This window comes from Sander vitreus, chromosome 18, assembly GCF_031162955.1.
Source record: "Sander vitreus isolate 19-12246 chromosome 18, sanVit1, whole genome shotgun sequence".
Lineage (NCBI taxonomy): Eukaryota > Metazoa > Chordata > Actinopteri > Perciformes > Percidae > Sander > Sander vitreus.
The window spans coordinates 8,753,031-8,775,845 of record NC_135872.1 but is presented as its reverse complement, the minus strand read 5'-3'; the positions used below and the strand labels follow the sequence as shown (position 1 = coordinate 8,775,845).

The window sequence follows — 22,815 nt, the reverse complement described above, 5'->3', positions numbered from 1 at the left end:
GACAACACTGCAAAACAGGTTCACAGCTATCTTAATATACACAAGGCCAACGGTTAGCATGGCTAAACCTCTGTCCTGATTGACAGGTCGGCGTGTAGCCACGCCCTAAAGCATCCCCTGCTTTATCGTCATTTTTAAAATAAATGGGACCATAATTTAAAAAACGAACATCTTTCCGTATTGAAGAAGACTTAAAAGGAGCGATTGATACCATAAACTTGTTTTGAAAATGTTTACTAAGGTAATAAATCAAGTGAGAAGTAGGGTCATTTTCTCATAGACTTACTATATGTCTATACTACTCTATACTATACTACAGTATACAAGCTAGCTTCTTTTTGCAACCAGTGGAGTCACCCTCTGCTGGAAATTAGATTTGGCCCCACTTTTCAGACCCTTCTGAACATCCATGTTCAGACCTGGAAGCGCCATCTAGTAATGAAGTCCATCCAGTGTGAAACATGAGTATGCTAAACTGAGCATAAAATGTTCCACCAGGCGCATCTGTGGTGCGTTCCGGCTGCGCTGTGGTTTTGTTCCGTCCTCTGTCACGCGTCATACCACACTGGGAGCGTCTCAGAAGCGGAGCGTCTTGCCTGCGCGATTCGCAGATTGTATTGTCTCTACAAGTACTTGAAAAACAATCACATGTTTATCAAGTTAGTATCTTGGATAGCTCAGATTTGCCAAACAGGTTTTTACTCCCTCACACAATGTACTGTGGATTTACTGTACGTGTGTGTGTGTGTGTGTGTGTGTGTGTGTGTTTGTTTGTGTGTTTTTTTGTGTGTGCACGTGACTGCATGGATACATTAGTGTACTTGTGTGTTTGGTTTTGTCAGAGATTGATAGAATCAAAACAGTTTTTATTTTATTTAATTCATCTTTGATTTCCCTTGTCAGAAATTTTAATTTCTGCAATAAATCAGCCTCAGGCTTTAGAAGGGAAGAGAAATTCTCACACACACACACACACACACACACACACACACACACACACACACACACACATACACAATAAAGAAAAATGTGTATGCACGCATCCAAGTGAATTCCCTGGTGTGTTTGTGCATTAGTTTGTGTGTTTTTAGCCTGCAGTGTGTGCTCATAATAGGTGCTTTTGCCTCTCTGTGCTGAATTTCATGCATCGGCAGCCCTGTCTTTCTGATGCCAGAGTCACTTAAACACAAAAACACAAGCAGTCACTATGATCACACACTGATGTGTTTACAGACTCACAAATAAGGCATAGAAAAACACACTGAGTAGTAAAAATACATGTAACATACTTTGTTTCTTCTCCTCATTTTTCTTCCCCTCATTTCTCTCTGCCAAGTCAAACTACAGAAGTATACACACACACACACACACACACACACACACACACACACACACCCAAGCAAAACCATCTGTAAACCTCTAATAGGTTTTGCTGGCCTCATTACACTCTAGCTGTGTCTAAATGTGTGTTTTTATTTGTCTCTCTAGCCTGTGATGATGAGTGCTCGGGTCTGTTGATCAGTGATATGGACCGCCTGTATCGCATCATCACTGAAGTTACCCTGACCACACCCCTCCCACCACCTTATAGGGTGTTGTACCGCTTTGAGAACATGACAGAGGAACTCAAGGTAAAATTGGCTTCTGCCTGGTTGGAAAGGATATTTTCAAATGATTTTTAACTTGTGTCTTAATTCTTGATGTCTTCAACGGACAGTTTGCTAAGCCCCACCCCATTTAGTTTATGTTGCTACGTCTGTCATGTTTTCCACTTTAGCACAGCACATACAGTTTACAATGATAACAGTACAATGTTAACCACTCCACATTTTTACAAATTTTTGAAACAATGGCTCCTTGATGTCAGGCATAAGAAGACAAAAGCAGGCTACTAATTTCTTGCCAGCAACCGGCAATTTCGCCAGCTAAAATGACGAGTAGCTGTCAGATTTGATCAGCTGTAGCTAACCTTGCTCCATCAGTTGGTTGAAAACACTGTCACTGGTTGACTTGTTAATGTTCCCAGCAGACTTAAAGGAGACTCTTATGAAAGGAGTCTTTAATGTAGAAGACATGAGAAGACAGTATTTTGCAGTATTGCAGTGTAGATCATTTCTTTCTAACATAACTCTTATTTTACTAATCTGTAATCTGTCATATTATCAAATAATTGCTGTTCGGGGGAGGGGTTTGGCAAATCATCAGTTGTATGAAATGCTTTGAATGTACTCATGTCTTAGCAAACAATTAGGAAAACGTCCAAAGAATCATTTGTGATTTTCATATAAAAACTTTAAAGTAGACATTTTAAAGTCAGATATGGAGAACATATTAAAGGCTGTATGTAATCAAAACAGAGTTATTGCAATACTTGGTAGTGCAATGAGATGGCACACTCTTCATTCAGCTCACTCAACCCGCACTACTCAGAGGAACATTGTCATGTCATTGCCGTCTCGTAGTGAGCTTGTTTTCAAGTTTTTTCAAAATGTTAGGAATTTTCTCAATTTTCTCAATCTTTCTTTCTTCAATACAAATCACCATTTGGAGCTGTTTCAGCATTTGCATCGTCAACAACATGATGCACATACTGCTGTCAAATTTGATTTGAACACGTACCATGTTGTATGAACTGTGGTTGCATTAGCATTCCATATTGTCGTTCTCACAATTGAACTTTGTTCTTATCATGTTTACTGTGACATAATTCAAATAGATTGACTTTTATTTGTTAGATGTTAGTTATACATTTTCTGTTTGATTATTTCTTTCTTCCGTCCTTCGCCTCCTGCCCTCCCTTGCTCATCCTCTTCTCTTTGGCTCTACAGCACAGAGCCAGGCAGTTCAAAAGCCTAGCCCTGGGCCAAAATGTGTCAGACATTTCTCTATGTAATTCCTTCATCTCTCTGTTTCTCTCCTGCAGCACATGCTGTCACCTCAGAGAGCTCCGGAGAGATTACTGCAACTGGCCGACTCCAACCTGGGATCACTGGTCATTGAGATGGACCAATTACACAGCAGGGTACAAACACTTTTGTTTTTTCTTTTGGCTTGACTTAAGTCTCTGTCATTGTCTTCCTTTCTGTTTTTATCCATATTTTCCCCTCTTTCTCTGTCTGTCTCTAACGATATGGAGCAAATAAAGACTGTGGCAGGGAGAGAGATCATAGAGAAGGGCCACACTAATGTACAAAGAACAGCGAAGACACAAGTCTTCTACAACAAGCTGTGCATTACAATAGAGACAACGCATAAACCAGTAGCCAGCTGCAGCACGCTGATTGGTATACAAGCAGTACAGAAACCAATTCAACCACATGTTGATCAAGGGTCAGAAAGGATTTGGATCTAGATCAGGATTGGGATCATGAATCCTGATCTGGTCATTCCTAGTATCGCTACTCTTATGATTTCAATTCAATTTAATTCAAACTAATTTATTTATCTGTTAGGGGAATTCAATTTTGCAGTCAACCAGTCACATAAAAAACAGACAGACAAGAATAAACACCATCGCAATCATTCAGTCAATCAACATGTCAGTAGCAGCAGGTCAACAATTGGGAAACCCACCAGAAAGCCCACAGATATAAGAAACAGAGGCTCTTAAGGGTACCTTAGGCTTCTGGGCCCCTGCCTGGTAGACCAATTAAGGAATCTGTGCTTGCTTGAAAGTATTGTAAACAAGGACTTTTAATGTTTTTGCTTCAAAGAATTTTAATGTTTTTTACATCAAACATATTTACGCAAAAGCATTTCTATGTTTTTGCCCTCATACAGAATACAAGAATCTATATAAAAAAACCACTTCTTGAGTGGAGGGGGGCTATAAGTGCCAAGTGGAGAAAAATAACACAGTGTCACGCTGTCAAGCTACACCCTTTTAGGGACTGGGGCCTTGACATTTGTTGACAGCTATGATGATCACCCACACCCCATCACACACACACACATGCTCACTCACTCACTCACACACACAAGCGAAAATGATATAGCATGGCCTTGTCAAATCAAAACAATAATTACCTGCTCTTTCTTTCTTTCTTTCTGTATGTGTGTGTGTGTGTGACTTAGGGTGTGTTTTCATGCCTGTCAAGGATTCATCCATCTCTCATTTTCCTGGTCCTCTGTGTCTGTGTGTGTGGGTTAATGTGTGTCTTTGTGTTTTCTTTTTATGTCAATAATTCCTCCATCTCTGTGTGTATGTGGCGGCTTGTGAGTCCACATGTAGACAGGAAAAACAGAGGATAAACAGACGGAACTGTACACACATGCTATAATATTGATTAGGTGTGTGTACTGTATGTACGTCTTGCCATCATCCTCTGTCATTCTTTTACATGTACTGTAGAACCTCCGTCTTTTACCTTCCTTTGTTAGACAGAAGTCAATATGTTCAGTTATTCAACACTTGTTCATTATTATTTTATAATGTTTGTGTGTCTGTTTGTATAGGCCACTAAGGTGTCTGCTGACGGAGAGCAGGTTGAGGATGATGCTGACAGGATTCATAAACGAGCTGAGGACCTGGAGCAGTTCATCAGGGATACACTGCTGGGAGCTCAAGGTAGCCGAAATGAACACCACCTCTCCTCCAATTAACTTCATATCCTGCCAACTGGGATTTCTGGATGTATCTGTCTACTGTTTCAGTAGTTTCATCTGTTATCAAAGTACATTGCATTATATTAAATGCAAGGGATCCATTTGGAAAATGTAGGTTATTACATTAAAAGAGAATGGATTGGTAAGAATATGAACAAACGGGGAAAAATAAGCTAATGAACTGAATAATTATACGGGCAGAACATATTAAAAAGCAGCAAATTAAAGAAGATGTAGCATCTTCAAAAAGACTTACAAGTTGAATTTGATGTACAAGAAATACTATGATTAGAAAAAAGTGACATCACTATTAAGACTAGTTTCAGTGTTACCACTTATAATCAACAAAAAGCAGAGATCTTGTTGTACTACAGCCTTTTATTTTTTTCAACTCTATTAGGCCCATCTTTTGGAGAGGCATCTCCGAAGTGAGACAACCAAAATACCTTTCTGTCTCCTTAGCTCAAAGGAAAACTTAGCTCAAACACAATGACTGGTGGGCCGATGGCCAGCTGCCGGTGCTCGGTGCCAGCTGCCGGTGCAAAGTGTTGCCTGAACAATAAAGACGGATCCATCACTAACCATGGTGATAAAGAATCACCCACCAAGATAATGGGATGCAATGATTCAGTTTGTTTTATTTTGTTAGTGGCTAGTTAGCAAGTCACAGAGAGACCACACAAGCAAAATGGTGTTTGCACTAATTGGATGTCTATCCATAGCTTCGGGTTTTAATGATGCCCTACAGCAGGATGCTATGTTCCCACTGGAGTAAAACATTATCTCACAGGCAGAACTTTGTGGTACAGTCCAGATGGTTCACTCCGGCAGAGGTGGCTTCATACAGAGGGCTTGTCTCGCTCTCTCTCTATACTATGTGTAAATAGCAGATAGTTGTTCGCTTTAGTATCTTTTTGCCAGTGAAGCTGCAGCATCCCTCAGCCCCTGTATCAATGGCTGTGTGACCAGCTTGTGATGTGTTTTTCTCCTGCGACATCACAGTCACAGACCATACAGTACATACACTGGTAAGAACACATTTATTGAGTTCATGAGAACACATTTGTTGAGTTCTGCAGTTCAGTACAGGAGTGCCACCTTACAGGTCACTCTCACCCTTTGGTGCTGGGGTTTGCCAAGCTCTTCTTCGGTTACTGCCAAGGCTCACCATATAAAAAAGCCACAGATCTTTCTTTCGCATACCCCCAGCAATCCTCTCTTTTCTCTTTTCTGCATTACACATCAGTCTCGATAGATAGATAAGAAAGATAAAAGATTTTTAAAAACAAACAAACAAAATGTTAACATTTTTACAGATTTTTTATAAACCAGTTCATTTAGGTAAGCTTGATGGTTCATTCTTGACTTGGAAACAGCAGTTTCAACAAAACAATCTTCACTCAAGAGCTACTTACTTGTTAAGCTTTAATTTGTAGATGAGGTTTTTCTGGTACAGAAACAAACAAGAAATCCTGGTGACATGATAATGATTGTCTACACTACTACTTACTTGTACTGTGTCCTCTACAGTATATTTACTCAGTCTTTCAACATGTGCTCCTTTCAGACTGTCAAGACTAAATGTGCTGTGTATGTTGGTGGAAATAGTCATTATGTATGAGTAGTCAGTCTTTTTAAATTTCAATAATCTCTAGGTCTTTTTCCAACTTTAAAGGGGTGATAGAATGATTATATAGGGTATTTACACTGTTCCTTAAGGTCTCCTAATAGGGTATGTAACATTGGTTGGGCCCTAATGCTATTTTATTAGGCCCTTAACTACCCTGTGAATATGGCTCTATTTGGAACAAGAACTATTTTTCCAAATATGGTATGCTCATGAATATTTAGATGAGCTGTGCGCTGATTGGTTTGAGCGAACCCTATAGAAACACATTGGAGACGAGACAGCAGGTCTCATATTTCAGACACTGCAAAGGTATACATTGTTTGTCGGGCTATTTCGTTATTAAATTCACTTCTGAGACTTTTTTAAGCGAGAAATCAACTATATAAAGCTCAAATATGGGCCGTTTTACGAAAATTGATGGCTAATTGCAAATTTAGTAAGACGTGTCAGACTTTAGCTGCAAGCTAGGCTATGTGCCCCATTTAATCTGGGGGAAAAGATCGTTGCTACACTTTCGGCATAACGTTCGTATATTTACAGTTTGAATTTCGTCACACCACTTACATAACATCTACCCCAAGGTCTTATAAAGCTAACAATGGTGTCCGATTTGAATTTAATGAATTTTTGTGAACATTAGGGGTTTCGTTAGCTGCGACTGTCCCTCCAATCCTATGTTTACAGATCGCGGCTAGTTAGCTTCACTTTCGGCATAATTAAAGTATATTTACAGTTTGAATTTCATCACGCCACTTATATAACATCCGTCTGACATAGATTCAGAAGACTAAGCTGACCTCAGGTCAGTGGTGTAGCCTATGCAAATGTTGGGGCGTGACAAAGACTAGGATTAAGAGTAAGGACTAAGACTTCCAGCTTTGTTGAGGTTCGCCCGTTTTCAGCGGCAGTTTCAAAATGTGAGATTTGCAGAGGATAGGGGTATCAATGGGATTTTATAGCTTCTATGTATGTCCTATTTACCCACCGAACTGTCGTTATTCAACTATGACAAGGTAAAATCAGTTTTGCATTCTATCACCCCTTTAAGTCACTCAACCCTATACAGCTTTAGATGAGTCCTACTTTACTGGATTAAGCAGGTATAAATGTTCTTCTAAGTAACTCCCTACCTCACACTGATGTTAAAAAAGTTGTCTATGTGGAACTATGTAGTTCAAATAATTAGTGATATAATTTTCATACACATTCTGAAATTTTAACAGCTTCTGGGAAGAAAAGAAAGTTACCAAACCAATGCATTCTGACTGGCTGTGATGAAACTGTCCTTTCCTTGTTGTTGCTCCTAGCTCTCTGGCCCTCTGCCTAATCTCAGAGTGATTTGTGTGTGTCTGTGTCTGTGTGTGTGTGTGTGTGTGTGTGAGAGAGAGGGGGAGAGAGGAGAAGAGAGTGTGTTGTGGCTCACTGGGTGATTGAGAGTAGCAATTAGAGACTTAATTATTGGCTATCACACACACACACACACACACACACACACACACACACACACTGAAGCAAGAATATATTGTACACACTTTCCTCTGTGTGTGTGTGTGTGTGTGTGTGTGTGTGTGTGTGTGTCCATGTTTACTAGATACCATAATATGATTCTATCCACGTTTTAAGTGTTTAATTGGCTTTTAAATCCCACTATGTAATTATAAGGCTGTGAGATACACACACTCACAGACACTCTAACACACACATACAAATGCAGCTTGCGCACACATGCAGTACAGCTGTTCATTAGCATGATGGCTTTAGTTCTGTCTTTGGCTCTAATCACATCATGTTTACATTTCAAATGATAGGAAAGGCTGCATTGCCACAATCACACATACACACAGGCCCACCCACACACCTACAGACACTCACTCACGCACACACACACACACACACACACACACACACACACACACACACACACACACACACACACAGTCAAGTTTCAACTTTAATCATATCACGTTTACATTTCAAATGAGAGAGGAACACACATTTCACAACACTTCTTTACCCTTCTCTGTTTTGCTCTTGCACATACACTCACATACTCATTAAGTTCCAGCAGTTTTATTCAAATGAGCCTTGGAGTGTTTTAGTGCAGTTTCATCATTGATTGGTTTAAGATTTCACTGGCTTTAATTTGATAAAAGCAGGGCAAACATGAAGTCTGCCAAAATCACTGGCTTTGAATGGTATTAAACAGTTTGTGTGTGTGTGTGTGTGTGTGTGTGTGTGTGTGTGTGTGTGTGTGTGTGTGTGTGTGTGTCTGACTCTTAGCGTGTGTCTGCGTATAAATAAGATTAAACGGTGTGATTTTGTCTTTCTTTCTGTTTGAGCCATAAAGCTCACACATGACAGCAGAGCCCAAAGACAGAATGTCCATCAGGGCTGTATACTGTATGTCTGTTTACTGTTAACATTAACACATCTCTACATACTGCATGTTTATATGTGTATAGATTATTTCTGTAAACAATAGCAATATTGTTTCCAGTGTTTCAATATCTGGTTTTGGGCTGTTATAGTTATTCTGTTATAGTATCAAATCATAACAAGAGTTATCTCAGGACACTTTACAGATAGAGTAGGTCTAGACCACACTATAATATACAAGGACCCAACAATTCTAGTAATTCCCCCAAGAGCAAGCAATTAATGTGACAGTGGCGAGGAAAAACTCCCTTTTAGGAAGAAACCTCGGACAGACCCAGGCTCTTGGTAGGCGGTGTCTGAAGGTGCCGGTTGGGGGTGTGATGAATAGTGGCAATAACAGTCACAATAAAAGATAATGGAACAGTGACTAAAAATCACCTCTGTTAACAATTAATGAAATAACTTTATGCCATGCAAAAGGAGTAGCTTTTAGTGACAAACTCATGGAAAATTATCACCCAAACTAGCTCAGCTTTTTAGCCTCTTTAGCCTCTTTTAAGCTCATCATTTTAGTCGTTGGTTTTTCCTGGATGTTCACTGTATGGTTCCCTCTCAGCACTCTCCTTAACCCTGTTTGTAGCAGCCAACTGCTGCCAAAAACCTTCTAAAAAGCCACTTTACACTACCTGCACAGCACCCAAACGAAAGACAGACAAAGTTAGCGACTAGCTGAGGAAGTAAGTTGATCATCTAACAGCTAAAGAGTTAATTTTGGACATTTGGGATGGTTGACTAACACACATGCAAACTATAACAGCATTATAAGGTGATAACATATCAGGGCTGTGTTTTTCTCTGCTTATTTGAGCTTCCTCTGCCCCCAAGTGGCCAAAAATTCAATTAATGCAGCTGCAATTAGAGAAAACGGGGCAACTAAAATAAAAGTAAATTATAATAAAGAAACTTGATATTTATACTTTGACATAGTTTTCATTGTTGATAAATACAAAGTTTCACAGATATGTTCCAGAGATGTTGGAACTGAAACTGGTATACAAATTATTTCAGTGATTGTATGAATTCAACCACACAAATCTATCCATCTGTAGTTTTCTCACAGCAGTCTTTCTGTGCGTCCGTGTGTCCAGACCTCCAGTCAAAGGCTGCCGACTTGAACCAGACTCTCTCGCGGAGAGATGGAACTCCAGACAGAAGCCTTAAGGAGATGAAGGAGGAGATCCAGGCCATGCTAGCTGAGATGAGAAAACGACAGCTGGGAGGGAAGAAGAGTATCGCCGAGGAAGAGATGGAGTATGGGCAAACACACACACACACACACACACACACACACACACACACACACACACATACACACACACATACACACAGGTCATGTATCTTTCTCCCACACACAAGAAAGTGTGAGAGTGTTGAGTTTTTTTGCCTGAAAGTGGCTGTATGTAACTTTCAGTTTGTGTTGATTCTAGCGGCTGCTTTGGACAAAAGTGGTAGTGTTTTTACCACACCTGCTGTCGTAAAGGTCTTTTCTTTACGGTGCTGTATTGCCCACTGTATTACCGAGTTAGCGTTAATGGGAGTTCACATAGTTATGATGAATGTTTTGCTCAACCAGAAAGTCATTCGTACAATGAAAGAATAAGTTACAGATGCATCGTTGCATACAGTAACTTAGCCTACTTTGGATGTCTCTTGAGCTAAACCGGGTATCACTGTCACTGTGTCACGAGCCAAAGCATTAGGAGTTTGTTGTAGCAACCAATGTGATAATAACTTAGATTAATATAGCGCATTTCATGAAACCCACGGACGCTTTACACAAGTAACGTTACAGTGGGACAAGGGAAAAGAAAATAGTAGGCCAACACAAACACGGACTAAAAGGAAAACGTCCACTCTAAATAGAAGGGGGACGTAATCTCGTCTACTGACATACAAACACATTGCGCATTGTAAAGTTATTTTATGAATGAAATAGACATATTACATACCTGAGGGCCAATTCAGGGTGGGTTTTGAATCATTTACAACCCCATAATTGTCTCCATTTGTTGAAAGCCCGCCCGTTGTCTTTCACTTTCCCTTTTAGTTTTTAGTTGTTTTTTGTTTAATTTCCTTCTTTTCTGTGATGGTCCTGCCTAGGGGGACACGATATCGTTATTGCGATATCACGTTGCGCGATATTATACCAAAAGTCTCACGATAATTATGCAATATTTTGTTTGCGTTGCATCCCGCCCGACATGTACCCAAAGAGTATAGAAGCAACAAGAGGCGAAACTCAATAGAACGTTGTGTTACATTCAGTCCAAGATGGCGGAGCTGCAGTTCCATTGAGTTTCCCCTCTTGTTACGTCTATGCTCTTTGATGCACCTCTCGAAAAATATACATCACTTGGTAGCGTTATATTTCCCCCGACTCATTTCCTGGTTCTCCTTCTCCATAAACAACATGAAATCAAGGAGAGGGTTAACTTTTCCTGCTCCAGATTTCCCACCGTGGTCAGAAAGAACAGGGGAGACACTTTGTTTCTCTCACTATGACTCTAGAGTCGCTACTCACTCCGAAGAAAATCTCCGTCACTCTCTCACTTCTTCCTCGCTCTACCACACACACACACACACACACGCCGGCTCGACCATGGGCTCGACGCACACACCAGAGCTATAAACATCAGCTGCGTGGAGCCTCCGCAGAACCATAAAAGACCTAAAGAGAGAGCGAAGAGTGGAGCAAAAAGAACACAAAAGTAAGAAACTTAGTGTTGCTCTGGGAGACGACAAAATAACAGAGATTGAAAGGAAACTTTAGAGGCCAAAAGTAACCTACAGTCACATTAGCTACAAAAGAGAGCGACATGCACTCGCTTGTGGGCGCTCCTGGGCGTGCCTAGCCTACACCTGGTTGCTTGGCAACAGTAAACAGAAATTCTCCGGTGCTACCTTAAACCACGTCTTAAAAGTTACTTCAGAGGTATTGTTAAGTCACAAGAACAATGTTTTTGGATTTAAAAGTATTTATTTCTCGATAAAAGTAACACAATATATGAGATTAAATGCCAAACATATCAGATATATACATAAATACGATGTCCTGAAGCGTTTTCTGCCATCTTGAATTATTTTCTTCGACTCGCTCGAGCCACTGACATACGTCACGCTGCCCTCACTCTGCCTTCACTCTGATTTGGCAGTCGCTCGTGGCCAAACGGCCACTCCCAGAGTGATAGAGAAAGACATTATGTATTTATAATCTCCATGACATTTATATCTCTATGGCTCTGGCCACTCCCATTGAAAATGAATGGTAGCCTGTCGCTTTGTTTCCATCTCTTGTAGCTAATGTGACTGTAGGGTAATGCCTCCTTGGAAATACTTTGCCTTTAAGCCAACAGATGTGCATTGCAATTGTTTTTTTATACTGTAGTGTATATACAACCAGTAAAACATGTCCTGTTCTGTAGACACACGTTGTACCAGTCCAATATGACCGTCAGTTGAAATACAACTTGTGTTGTAAGAAAACTTGTTTTATTTGTTCTAAATCTATTTTGATGCGTTTTCCCATAACTTTGGTAATTTTACATATGTTTAAAAATATCGAAATGAATATCGATACCGCAATATTCATTATTGATATCGCAATATCACATTTTTTCAATATCGTGCACCCCTAGTCCTGCCCCAGTATCAGCCATAACTACAACAGATAACTTCTAAAATAAAGTTAAAATACAATTAGGCCTATATAAAGAAATCTCCTGCTTCCTTTTACCTGGCTCCGTTGGCTGGATATGCTAACACTTTTCCGGTGTTACAAAGAAATCTGTGACCCATCAGAATGTGTTGGATAAATCGGACCCGAGCCGATGCCTTACTAAAAACTATATAAAAATAGCGTTCTTTTCACTGTTAGTCTAGTTTGCTGTTACGGGTCATTTAAGACCATTGTATGAAAAATGAAAGAGCTTCAGAAACATTAAAAAGTTACATATAGTCACTTTAAGATTTTTTATTTTATTTTTATGTTTTTTTAAGTCTTGTTGGTTGATTTGACCAGAATTTCCACCATTGTTGTTTGCATGGAACCACACTTTTTTTCACCTACCTGCAGTTTTTTTTCTGTTTTTTTTGTTTTGTTTTCACTCATACCTGTATGCCAATACATTCACCTTGTGTGTCTCAGATTGCCTTTGTCCCTGCTGGGATTCAATCCCCCTTTTCCACCTCTTGCTTGTTGTTCTGCGGGCTGTTTCCCCACTAGACTTTTTCTTTTGCTGAACTTGCACAATGAGAGAGAGAGAGAGAGAGAGAGAGAGAGAGAGAGAGAGAGAGAGAGAGAGAGGGAGCAGAAGAGACAGAAGTGGAATATTCATTAAATTCATCTTAATAATTCAATATGGAAAAAAATCTCACCTGCATACTATAGAAATGTAATTTTGACACTATCAAAATGACAAACTTAAGAAAGCCTAAAAATGCCAGCATGGTAACTATACTAACATAAATGTGTATTTTTTTAAATGCATGTTGCAATTTTTTTTATATTTGGGTGTATTTTTCCTAGTATTCCATGCAACCAACAAATTCTGTTATCTTTTAAAAAAAATGTATAAATTAGGCAGCAGACTTATGAAACTTGAGTTGTGTAATATATCACCTTAACATCATTTGATAATGCATTATTCTTTGTCAGTTATATTATCAATGCCTTCAAAGCTGTTGAAGTGCATATTTATTTGAAAACTATGCACTATTACCTCATATTGATAATGACAAAATGAATGCAAACTTTATTGTTTGCTGTGTGAAGTTTCACTCTGAAACTTGTTTCAATTAGTTTATTAATTGATTTTCACATCATACAGAAAGGAATGGATGCCTCGAGTGCTAGAAAAAATGCAGCAACAGCACACAACATTCATTGCTGAATGGTTAGCTGTGATGTGTAGTACAGTGAAGGGGTTCAATAGTGCAAAACCACCATTCCTTTCATTTCTTTTTCTTTCTTTGATCTCTTTCTTTTCTTCTTTTCGTTGACACAGGAGACATCAGGGGTAAACATCTTCCATTGAGCAGATATTTGATTGCTACATATCCTAAAGCCACAACTTTCTGCTGATGTTTTAACAAAGTGTTTCTCACTGTTTTTGCTCTCACTTTCTCTCTCTCTCTCTCTCTCTCTCTCAAGGCACTTGATGGAATAAGTAGTCGACTCTCTTCATCCCTCCTTTCTCCCCCTCTTTCTGTCTCTTTCAGCAGTAAATGTTGACGAGGTCGATGAGTTAATTAAAAGTACTGTATCGCCGTAGGGGTAGACACAGAGAGAGAGGCATACAAAGAATGTGTAGTGAGAAGGAAAGTCACAGAGGGAGAGGAGAACAACTGACAGATTGGCAGAGAGTGGTAGTGGGAGAGAGTGGGAGAATAAGAGAGACAAAGAGAAATTGCCACTGCCACTGAATGACTTGTCTGTCAGTCTGCGGTTGATTATTTTACTGAACCCTGAGGGGACATTTCAACCAGAGCAGCAGAGAAAAACACAAGCATCAACACGTTAAAGGAATGCTTCAGCAAAATGAACAAAGCTAGCAAAGTTAGATAATAATAAGATACATATTCATATTTTTTCCATATGTTATATATTTGAAATTGTGTGAAATTGTCCTCTGAGTGATGTCAACTGGAGGAAACTAGAACCTTATTTTCTTGCTGAAGGTGAGAAATAAGGCTCATTAAGGGACGCTGGTAAACATATGGTTGTTAAACACTTCCAGAGTGAGAAGGCTTTCGAAAAAAAATCATCTCAAAGCATAGTATAATGATTAGAACATTTGGAATCAAGTAAAGGCTGCATTGCACACCTTGATGGGCAGATCAATTGAAGCGAAGCCTACGATTTAGTTCAATCAGCTGGGGCATACTTTTTTCACTGCAACATAGTATATCTTAACGCACCATTTTCAGAATGACGGTGTGCTTAAGGGCCGGGTTATGCTAGCAAAGAACTAGTTTGTACGACGCTGTCATAGACGGTGGCGAGGCTTAATAATTGATTAAATCTGTGGATAACAGAGTATATTTTCAGAATTAGTAAGTGAATTTTCATTCATAGTGTTGCACTCAGTTGTTCACAAAATGAGAAAAATAGTTTTGTAAAGAATGACAAAAGTGGGCTCAAACCCTGACAACTTTCTCACCCCCACACAGCTGGCCAATCGCTACATGAGGTGGGTGTGAATGTTGTATTGTCAGTTTTTGAAAGGTCAAAATCATTGTTGACGCTGGAAAGGTGTGGGGGGGAGGGGGTTTCTGAAGCTGTTTGAATGTCTAACAAGCACTTCTGATGGCGTAATCCTTAAGCCATCATTGCTCAGCTTATTCTTTTGCTGCATGGCTGCTGCCACGGCACTCCTCTGAAAGCTGTCTTCCCCTAGAAAGAAAATGATTATTGTCGCTCCCAGCCTTGCTCAGCTAGGTTTTTCCTTGTGGGGAGTGATGGGGTCGGAGCCTATCAACACTGTAAATATTCACACAATGATCCATTCCACATGAATTTGCTGACTGGACTATAGTTGGGGTGAGAACAGCATAGCAAAGCTGTGAATAATTGATGAAATGTCCCTTTAACAAAGCCTCATGACTGTTTGCAGTCAAATCTATGCCTTAGAATATGTTCATCCGACACACAAACCGATAAGGCCCATGTCTGCAGTGGTTACGTTTTAGTTATCCCATAGAATCTTGTTCTCTGCCAGTTTTACCTGTTGCTCTAATTGACATAGCATGCCGTATTGCAATGTACATAAGCACATGTTGCTTCGTCCGTCTAGCCAGTCACATACAAACACACACACATTAGTGTGACGATATTTGAAATGTTATACACTACCACAATTTAATCTAACTTAGCCTGAGGGATCAATAGAAGAAAATCTGCAATTTCATTCCAACATTTCAACATTCAGTAATATGGAGTGATTCTTGTCTTTGCACTAGCAGAGGCTCTGTCACGCATCACAATAACTCTCCTCTGTGAATTGTTGCATTCACATATACTAACTTATTCCACTGTTCCACTTTTGTAAGCCGTGAATAAGGTTGTGTTAAATAACAATAATATAAATGTTAAAATTATAATCGCTCCTTTCCTCGTTCTTCCAGCCTAGCAGAGGAGTTGTATCAGAAAGTGAAAAGATTATTTGGCGACCCCCATCAGGCCACAGAAGACCTGAAAGCAGAGGTAATTACAACTTCTTATCTTTACTCTTTTGTCTTCGATGTCCCCCAAATTAATGACATTAACTTAATGCTTCCCCATCTGCTTCCCTAGATAAAAGAGAAGCTCTCAGACCATGAGGGGAAGCTCCAGGAGGCCCAGGATCTACTCCACTCTGCACAGGGAAAGACCAGGCAGGCTGGCTCACTGGCTGAACAAAACCAAGCTAACCTTACAGCCCTGGAGGTACAGATACACAAACAAAATCATACGCTGCTACACACACGTTTTAAATACACAAACACAGTCAGAAGGCAATGTGCTTGAATGCTAAATCATTTCTATACTCATGGCCGCTGTTTTGTCAATAATGTGTAGTCTAATGAACTACTATTTAAGTGACTTACTAATTAAATGATGTCATGTTAGATGTTTACTTTGGCAAGCAAAGGATAAATAGATAAAAGATTCTTGTGCAAAAGAAAGACACTAACATTGATGGTCAACACTATTGGGTTACTCTGATCTACACATGACCAGTCACTGACCTGATTTTTGAAAGAGAGGAACGAGACCTTGTCTCCAGTTTTTCTATGTTTATTCTCTGCATTATTATATTACTATAATCCATGTAAATTGGCTGGCTTATCACATTAGTTTTAAAATGAGTCGAGGGTCCAGTTGAGTAATGGATTCCTGTTTTGGGGGTATTGAGTCTATTTTACTTGTGATTTTACACATAAGACGATCTAAACTTTTGGTCTCCTTAAATTAAAAAGTCCTAATTCTCCTAAAGAACCATAAAGAGCAGAGCATCTATCCATCTATTCATCTCACTATGTGTTCTTATTTGCGTTTTAATCCTTTTTCTGATCATCATCAAGGAAAGCTCACATGCAGCACTAACAGAGCAAAACAACAAGAAGATTATGATACATGTCCTAGAGGAAGCATTCTGCAGTGATCCCACACACATACAGTGCACTCTTCTATCTTTCTCTTTCTTTAGATCTGTTTTTGTCTCTTCCTGACCCTGCAGTCTTAGTCTAAGAAAGGCTTTAAGTAAGGAAAGTGGAATATGCACACAATACACTGCAGGGTTATACTGAGTTCATACATTTTTTAATCAAATCACCAATTGTGTGTCCCTCGTGTCCTCTAATTGCTTTGGTTATTTTCAATAACTGGAAATCCTTTTTACCATAAAGAGGTTTTTAGAAATAGTCTGTAGGAAAAAAAAATTATAATTTCCCTGAGTGATTGCTCTGCCATTATTATGGGAATCAAAAATATCAATTTAGATTTGCCTTCAGTGAACTGACCAAAAACACTGCAACATCCACACAGACTTTTCTATCCCACTGGTTTGCATCCGCACATCTGTTCCTTAGGGATTAAACACTTCATAACAGTCAAGCTCATTTTGAGGCAGTTTTTGTTTGTAAACTGGGATAGAAATATATTCATTGGCTGAAAACAACTCAACGGTTGGTATGAACACATCGACAAATAGTTTCAGTAGAAGAGAAGCTTTGTCCATGAAATCTTGTGAAATATACAATCCACACATGCCATCATCCCAGAAATGTTTCTGTCACAAGGCACACGCTGTGTTGTATGTTCATTTGAGTTTAAAGAAATAGTCAGACAAACAGCATACAGAAAGATAATCAGCAGCTGTTTTGATAATCGATTAAGTCATTTTTCAAGCACAAATGGCTATTAATGATTCCTGGTTCAGGCTGCTCAAGTGTTGATTTTATGCTTCTCTTTGTCCTATGTGATAAGAAATTGAAGATCTTAAAACAAGCAATTTGATTAGATCTCCTAGAGCCACGGGACATTGTAATGGGAATTTTCATGTGACATTTTATAGACTAAACGATAAATCAAGAAAATAACCAGCAGATTATTCGGTAACGAAAAAGAATCGTTAGTTTGCGGCTCTAATGTTCATACGTTGGCGCGTCTGAATCTTGTGCAGCTGTTGATCCTGGTTTGTTTTTCGCAGAGGAAGCGCTCTGCAGTGAGCGGGGTGAAACAGGAAGCACAGGAGGTCCTTGGAGAAGGAGAACGTCTACTGGGTGAAGCAAACCAGCTTTCTGACAACATCAACAAGGAGATAGAGGTACTAAAGTCAACCTATAAGAAACCTGTAGTAACTCTTTGAAACCTCTACTAATCTACTGTTGAATGTTCCACCTGAGGTCTACTTTGTGTCTTTTGGCATCAGGAAAGAAGAGTTTGTAGGAGTATGAGAACGTTTCTCTGTGTTTTGACTCTGTCTGTCTGCTCTGTTCTTTCTTCGATCCAAATAATTTGAATGGCATAAAATACATAATTAATACCTAAAGCAATTAGCAAGGATATTACCATGGACAATATGGCAGCAGTAAATACAAACAGAAAGCTATTCAAATTAGTCGTCTAGCAAAAGGGGGAACTTTTGTTTTCTGTCTGTAGGACTTGGAAGAGATGGGAAGAGAGCTGGGTCCTCTTCATGACCAGCTGGATGATAAAGTCAGTCACCTTACCAACGGTTTAAGTGACGGCAGCCTGGCTAATCACGTGCACGATGCAGAGGAACACGCCAAGCAGCTGAACGAATCTGCTGCCATTTTGGATGGGTAAATATTAACACAACTGAGAATATTTTCTTTTTTTCTCTTTCATGTCAAGATTCAAGATTCAATACTTTATTTTCATGCTTCAATATTTTATTGCCATGCAACTAAGTTGCTAGGAATTTTTGCAGTGTGCTGATTACACAAAAAAAAACCAAAGCATTCATAGCAAGACAGTCCATACCCGATAAAAACACATGTAAACACATACTATATAGACACAACCCCCCCCCACACACCCACACACACACACACACACACACACACACAGTCAGTGCAGTCAAGAGTTACAAAGTGTCAGTGCATTGTAGCCGTGAGGTGCTGTTGTAGTGGTGAGGATCCGTTGAGTAGCTGAATGGTTCTGCTGTTAAGAAAGCGGGATGTTTTGGATTTAATAGATTTTAGTCTTTTCCCTGAGGTCAGTGTACTTAATTGAATATATATGGTATTTTAGACCATTGATCCAAAAAAAAACCTAAGTCACTTTGGCAGAGGTGTCATTGCAGAACTGTTTTTAGAAAAGTACAAACCTACTTGACAATCTCTGAGTTCAATAACATAAATGAGGTTATGATGGAAAATGTTTTTTATTACTTACCCAAACGTGCTTCTCTCTTTTGTCCTCTCTCTCTCCTCGCAGTATTTTGGCTGAAGCTAGAAATCTCTCCTTCAACGCAACAGCTGCCTTCAAGGCCTATAGCAACATTAAAGCAAATGTCGATGCAGCGGAGAAAGAGGCGAAGGCAGCCAAACAGAGGGCAAGTGAGGCACTGGCACTGGTAAGTGGACACATATACACACACAGAAACACATGCACACACCTATTGACTAAATTAAAAACAGCAATTTCTAACTTTTAACAGCCGTTTCCTTCAGGGTTTATTGAAGTATGAATGTTATTAATTCATCATGGGAAAAACATCCTGTGCCTGATAAGTCTCCCTTTCCGTGTTTTGCAATAATTTCTCTATTGCACGATTGTAAACAGCAAACCTTCACGCAGAACTGTATGAAATGTATATCTATGCTGAAAGGAATCCACCTCACATTCAGGTACTGCATATTCTTAATTAAGAACAATCATTCTAGCTATCCAGACTCTCAGCAGAAGAGGTGGTGGTGTGTGTGTGTGTGTGTGTGTGTGTGTGTTTGGTCGTGTGTGTGTGTGTGTGTGTGTGTGTGTGTGTGTGTGTGTGTGTGTGTGTGTGTGTGTGTGTGTGTGTGTGTTTGGTCGTGTGTTTGGTCGTGTGTGTGTGTGTGTGTGTTTGTGTGTGTTTTGCAAGCAGTAACAGTAATGTAAGCTTGGGCTCTCCATTAGTCATGGCTGAGAGATCAAAGCACTTCTCTGTCCCTCTTCTTCCTTCTTTTTTCCGCCCCTCTTCTTCTTTCATTATCACGACCACACACACCTGAAATCTCCCTTTTCCTGCCTCTTTCCTTTTTTTTTCCTTATTCTTTTTATTTTCTGCTTCCCTTATTTTTTCCCTGTTCTTGTTCCAAACACTTGTTTATTTCCCCCCTTTATTCTATAATAGTTTATTTTCATCTATATTCTTATTTTTTATTTTTTGGCCTGTGTGCCAATTTATTTTTCATTTCTTTCTACCAACATTTTACCCATTTCTTTTTGACTCATCCCCCCTGTTTGCATTTTTTCACCTCCGTTTTATTTTCCCTTTGGCAAGAAAGAGCTAAATGGCAGAGGGAGAAAGGGCTAAAAATATAGTGAAAGGAGGCAGAGAAACAAAGAAAGAAGGGGTTGAAGGTACAGAATTAATGCGAGAAGAAGTTAAGTCCGCTGAATGCATTTCTTAGAATATCATTTAGCAATGCAAAGTAGTGGTGCTTTGATCTTACAGAAAGGTAATATGCAGATTACTGCACCTTTTTATGTGTCATGAAACGTATTTTTTAATTCATGTGTGGGATCTAAATTATTCTGGAAGCATTTTTAGTAAAGGCATGTTAAGCACAGATTTTATCAGACTGTGTGTGTGTGTGTGTGTGTGTGTGTGTGTGTGTGTGTGTGTGCGCGTGTGTGTGTGTGTGTGTGTGTGTGCGTGTATTTAGGCTTTAGATCCAGAGGTCCCAGTAAAGGAAGCAGCTCAAGGTGCCCTTCAGAAGAGCCACAGATTGCTGGACCAAGCTAAACAACTTCAAAATGATGTCAAAGGTAACCATGAGAGTGTGCGTGTGTTAGATTATATAGGCGTATAGAGGTAGGCTACTACATCTTTCACACCAATGAACAGGGACAGATGAAACAACATCCATGTAGTTGTCGTCCCCATTTCCAACAAATGACACAGTTAGTCCCGGCCCGGTTTTTAGAAACCCTGGTCGTGTGCAATTCACATTGTACCTAGGTTTCGAAGCAGAGTCATTTAATGTGGTTTAGCCCTTTCAAACACAAAGTCAACCCTGATTGAGCCCTCAGTGTGAAAGGGGTATAATGGTTGTACAAGGAGCTGTAGTCTATACTTTAAATGGATTACAGTAATATACATATAGTGTACACAAGTTTGAAACAGTTACAGTTACTTACTGCAATCAATGTCACTCTTTCCATTAGGGAGGTGACGGATGTGTTTATTAGTAGGCCACCTTGGCTTCAAATCAAACCAATAATCATCATTTTGTGTGTGTGTGTGTGTGTGTGTGTGTGTGTGTGTGTGTGTGTGTGTGTGTGTGTGTGTGTGTGTGTGTGTAGAGAATGCAGATGGTGTGGCCGGGCTGAAGGGCAGAGTTAAAGCAGCGAGAGACAAAACCAAAGACCTGCTGAAAGCTGTCAACGGAACCATGGCAACGCTCAACGCTATCCCCAATGGTATGACTGCACAAATACACAGTGTGCATGAGTGTGTGCGTGGGAGGGAGATAAAGAGAGAGTGGATCAATATCACTGTGCCGATAGAGGTCAGTTGCTCTGGTAAACTCAACTTGACACATATCAGTACTCACAGACACACAGAAATGCACTGCAGTGATAGTGAGGTTTTAGAACCACACTGATGCACATGGTTGTGTTTGGATCAACATGCAAAAAACTGTTAAATGCAGCCACTACAAATTGTGAATGGGAGGCAGAGGTTAACATAACTTATTTAATTCCAGTTTAAATTCCTGTGAGTGAGTGAACACAACACCGGAACATGTCACAGTCAGATTGCGAGTCTGATTTTCACAGGATTTACCTGACCTGGTAACAAAATCAGATGTTTGGTTAGGGCTGAAGTTCAGCAGCGATTATCCGCTGGCATGAGGGGTTTACAGTTTCAATCATAAACACCATGATCATCTACTGTATCATACTGTTTGCAACAAAAAAAGTTTGATCTTCATGTCTGGAAATCTACAGGACTCGGAACAGTCCCGTGACATGAGGTGAGCAAGACTGTTCCAGAGGCAGGGTGCCAGTGCCAGAGTAGCCAACAAAGACAAAATTATGCTGCATTTATGCACTCTCTATACTACATGCTCCCAATGTCAGCGGTGTTTCAGAAGTCAGCAGGATAGTCTTATTTATCGTCTTAGGCAAATGATAGAACATTGCAAAACTATCTAGTGTGCATAGATTAGATGTACAACAGACTGGAGATTCAGTATAGTCCATACTAATCATAAAGTATAAACTAGTACTTATCTGCATAGTATATACTGCAGCACAGTACATGACAAAACCCATCTATTGGTCCAAACTTAGTAATGTTATGCCACTGATAAATGTATATAATTTGTATAGCTTTTGTGTTTCTGTTTTTTTAAATTCTTGACAGACACAGCAGCTAAGCTAGCAGCCACAAAGGCTGTAGCAGCAGATGCTAACGCCACCGCCATAGACGTCCTGGAGCGTCTTGGGGATTTGAACCTGCGAGTCAATGGCCTACAGAGGAACTACAGCGAGCTGGAGGACACTGTTAATGCAGCCAATCAGATGATCCAGGACCCAGAGAAAAACAGTAAATGTCTTCACTATTGGCTAGTTACATAGTAGCATAGTCTAGTAGTAATAGTAAGTAAAAGCAGCAGGAAAATCCTATATTTTGGATATTCCCGTAAACATTTTGTGGACTGGTTAGCATTGATAAAGACTTCCTTTTTGATTGGCTAATACATATTAAACCATTAGAAAAAGTGACTGATCTATTACCACTCTCTGAAATTTTTTTTGCTATTGAACTGCTTTTGTGTGACACCATTCATTTATTTCCTCTTTATCGTTACTTACTGAATTTTGTTTTATCTCCTAAACCTTGAAACCTAAGTGCCAATTAAAAGATCTCTAAACTCTGTAATTATGTCTGCTTTAACTTAACTTTTGACTTTTTGAAAATAAGTTATTA

At 39.6% G+C, this 22,815-nt stretch overlaps 1 protein-coding gene across 1 annotated transcript in view; it reads left to right on the top strand.

Annotated features, from left to right (window-relative positions):
• lama2 (laminin, alpha 2) overlaps positions 1-22,815 on the top strand; it is a 211,952-nt gene that overhangs the window by 159,593 nt on the left and 29,544 nt on the right. The window contains exons 36-47 of the mRNA XM_078275135.1: positions 1,489-1,631; positions 2,924-3,022; positions 4,456-4,567; positions 9,760-9,922; positions 15,794-15,872; positions 15,963-16,094; positions 17,860-17,976; positions 18,312-18,475; positions 19,113-19,251; positions 20,543-20,645; positions 21,183-21,299; positions 22,249-22,431. Of these exons, the coding sequence (XP_078131261.1) occupies positions 1,489-1,631; positions 2,924-3,022; positions 4,456-4,567; positions 9,760-9,922; positions 15,794-15,872; positions 15,963-16,094; positions 17,860-17,976; positions 18,312-18,475; positions 19,113-19,251; positions 20,543-20,645; positions 21,183-21,299; positions 22,249-22,431 (1,551 nt within the window). The remainder of the gene's footprint in view (positions 1-1,488; positions 1,632-2,923; positions 3,023-4,455; positions 4,568-9,759; positions 9,923-15,793; positions 15,873-15,962; positions 16,095-17,859; positions 17,977-18,311; positions 18,476-19,112; positions 19,252-20,542; positions 20,646-21,182; positions 21,300-22,248; positions 22,432-22,815) is intronic.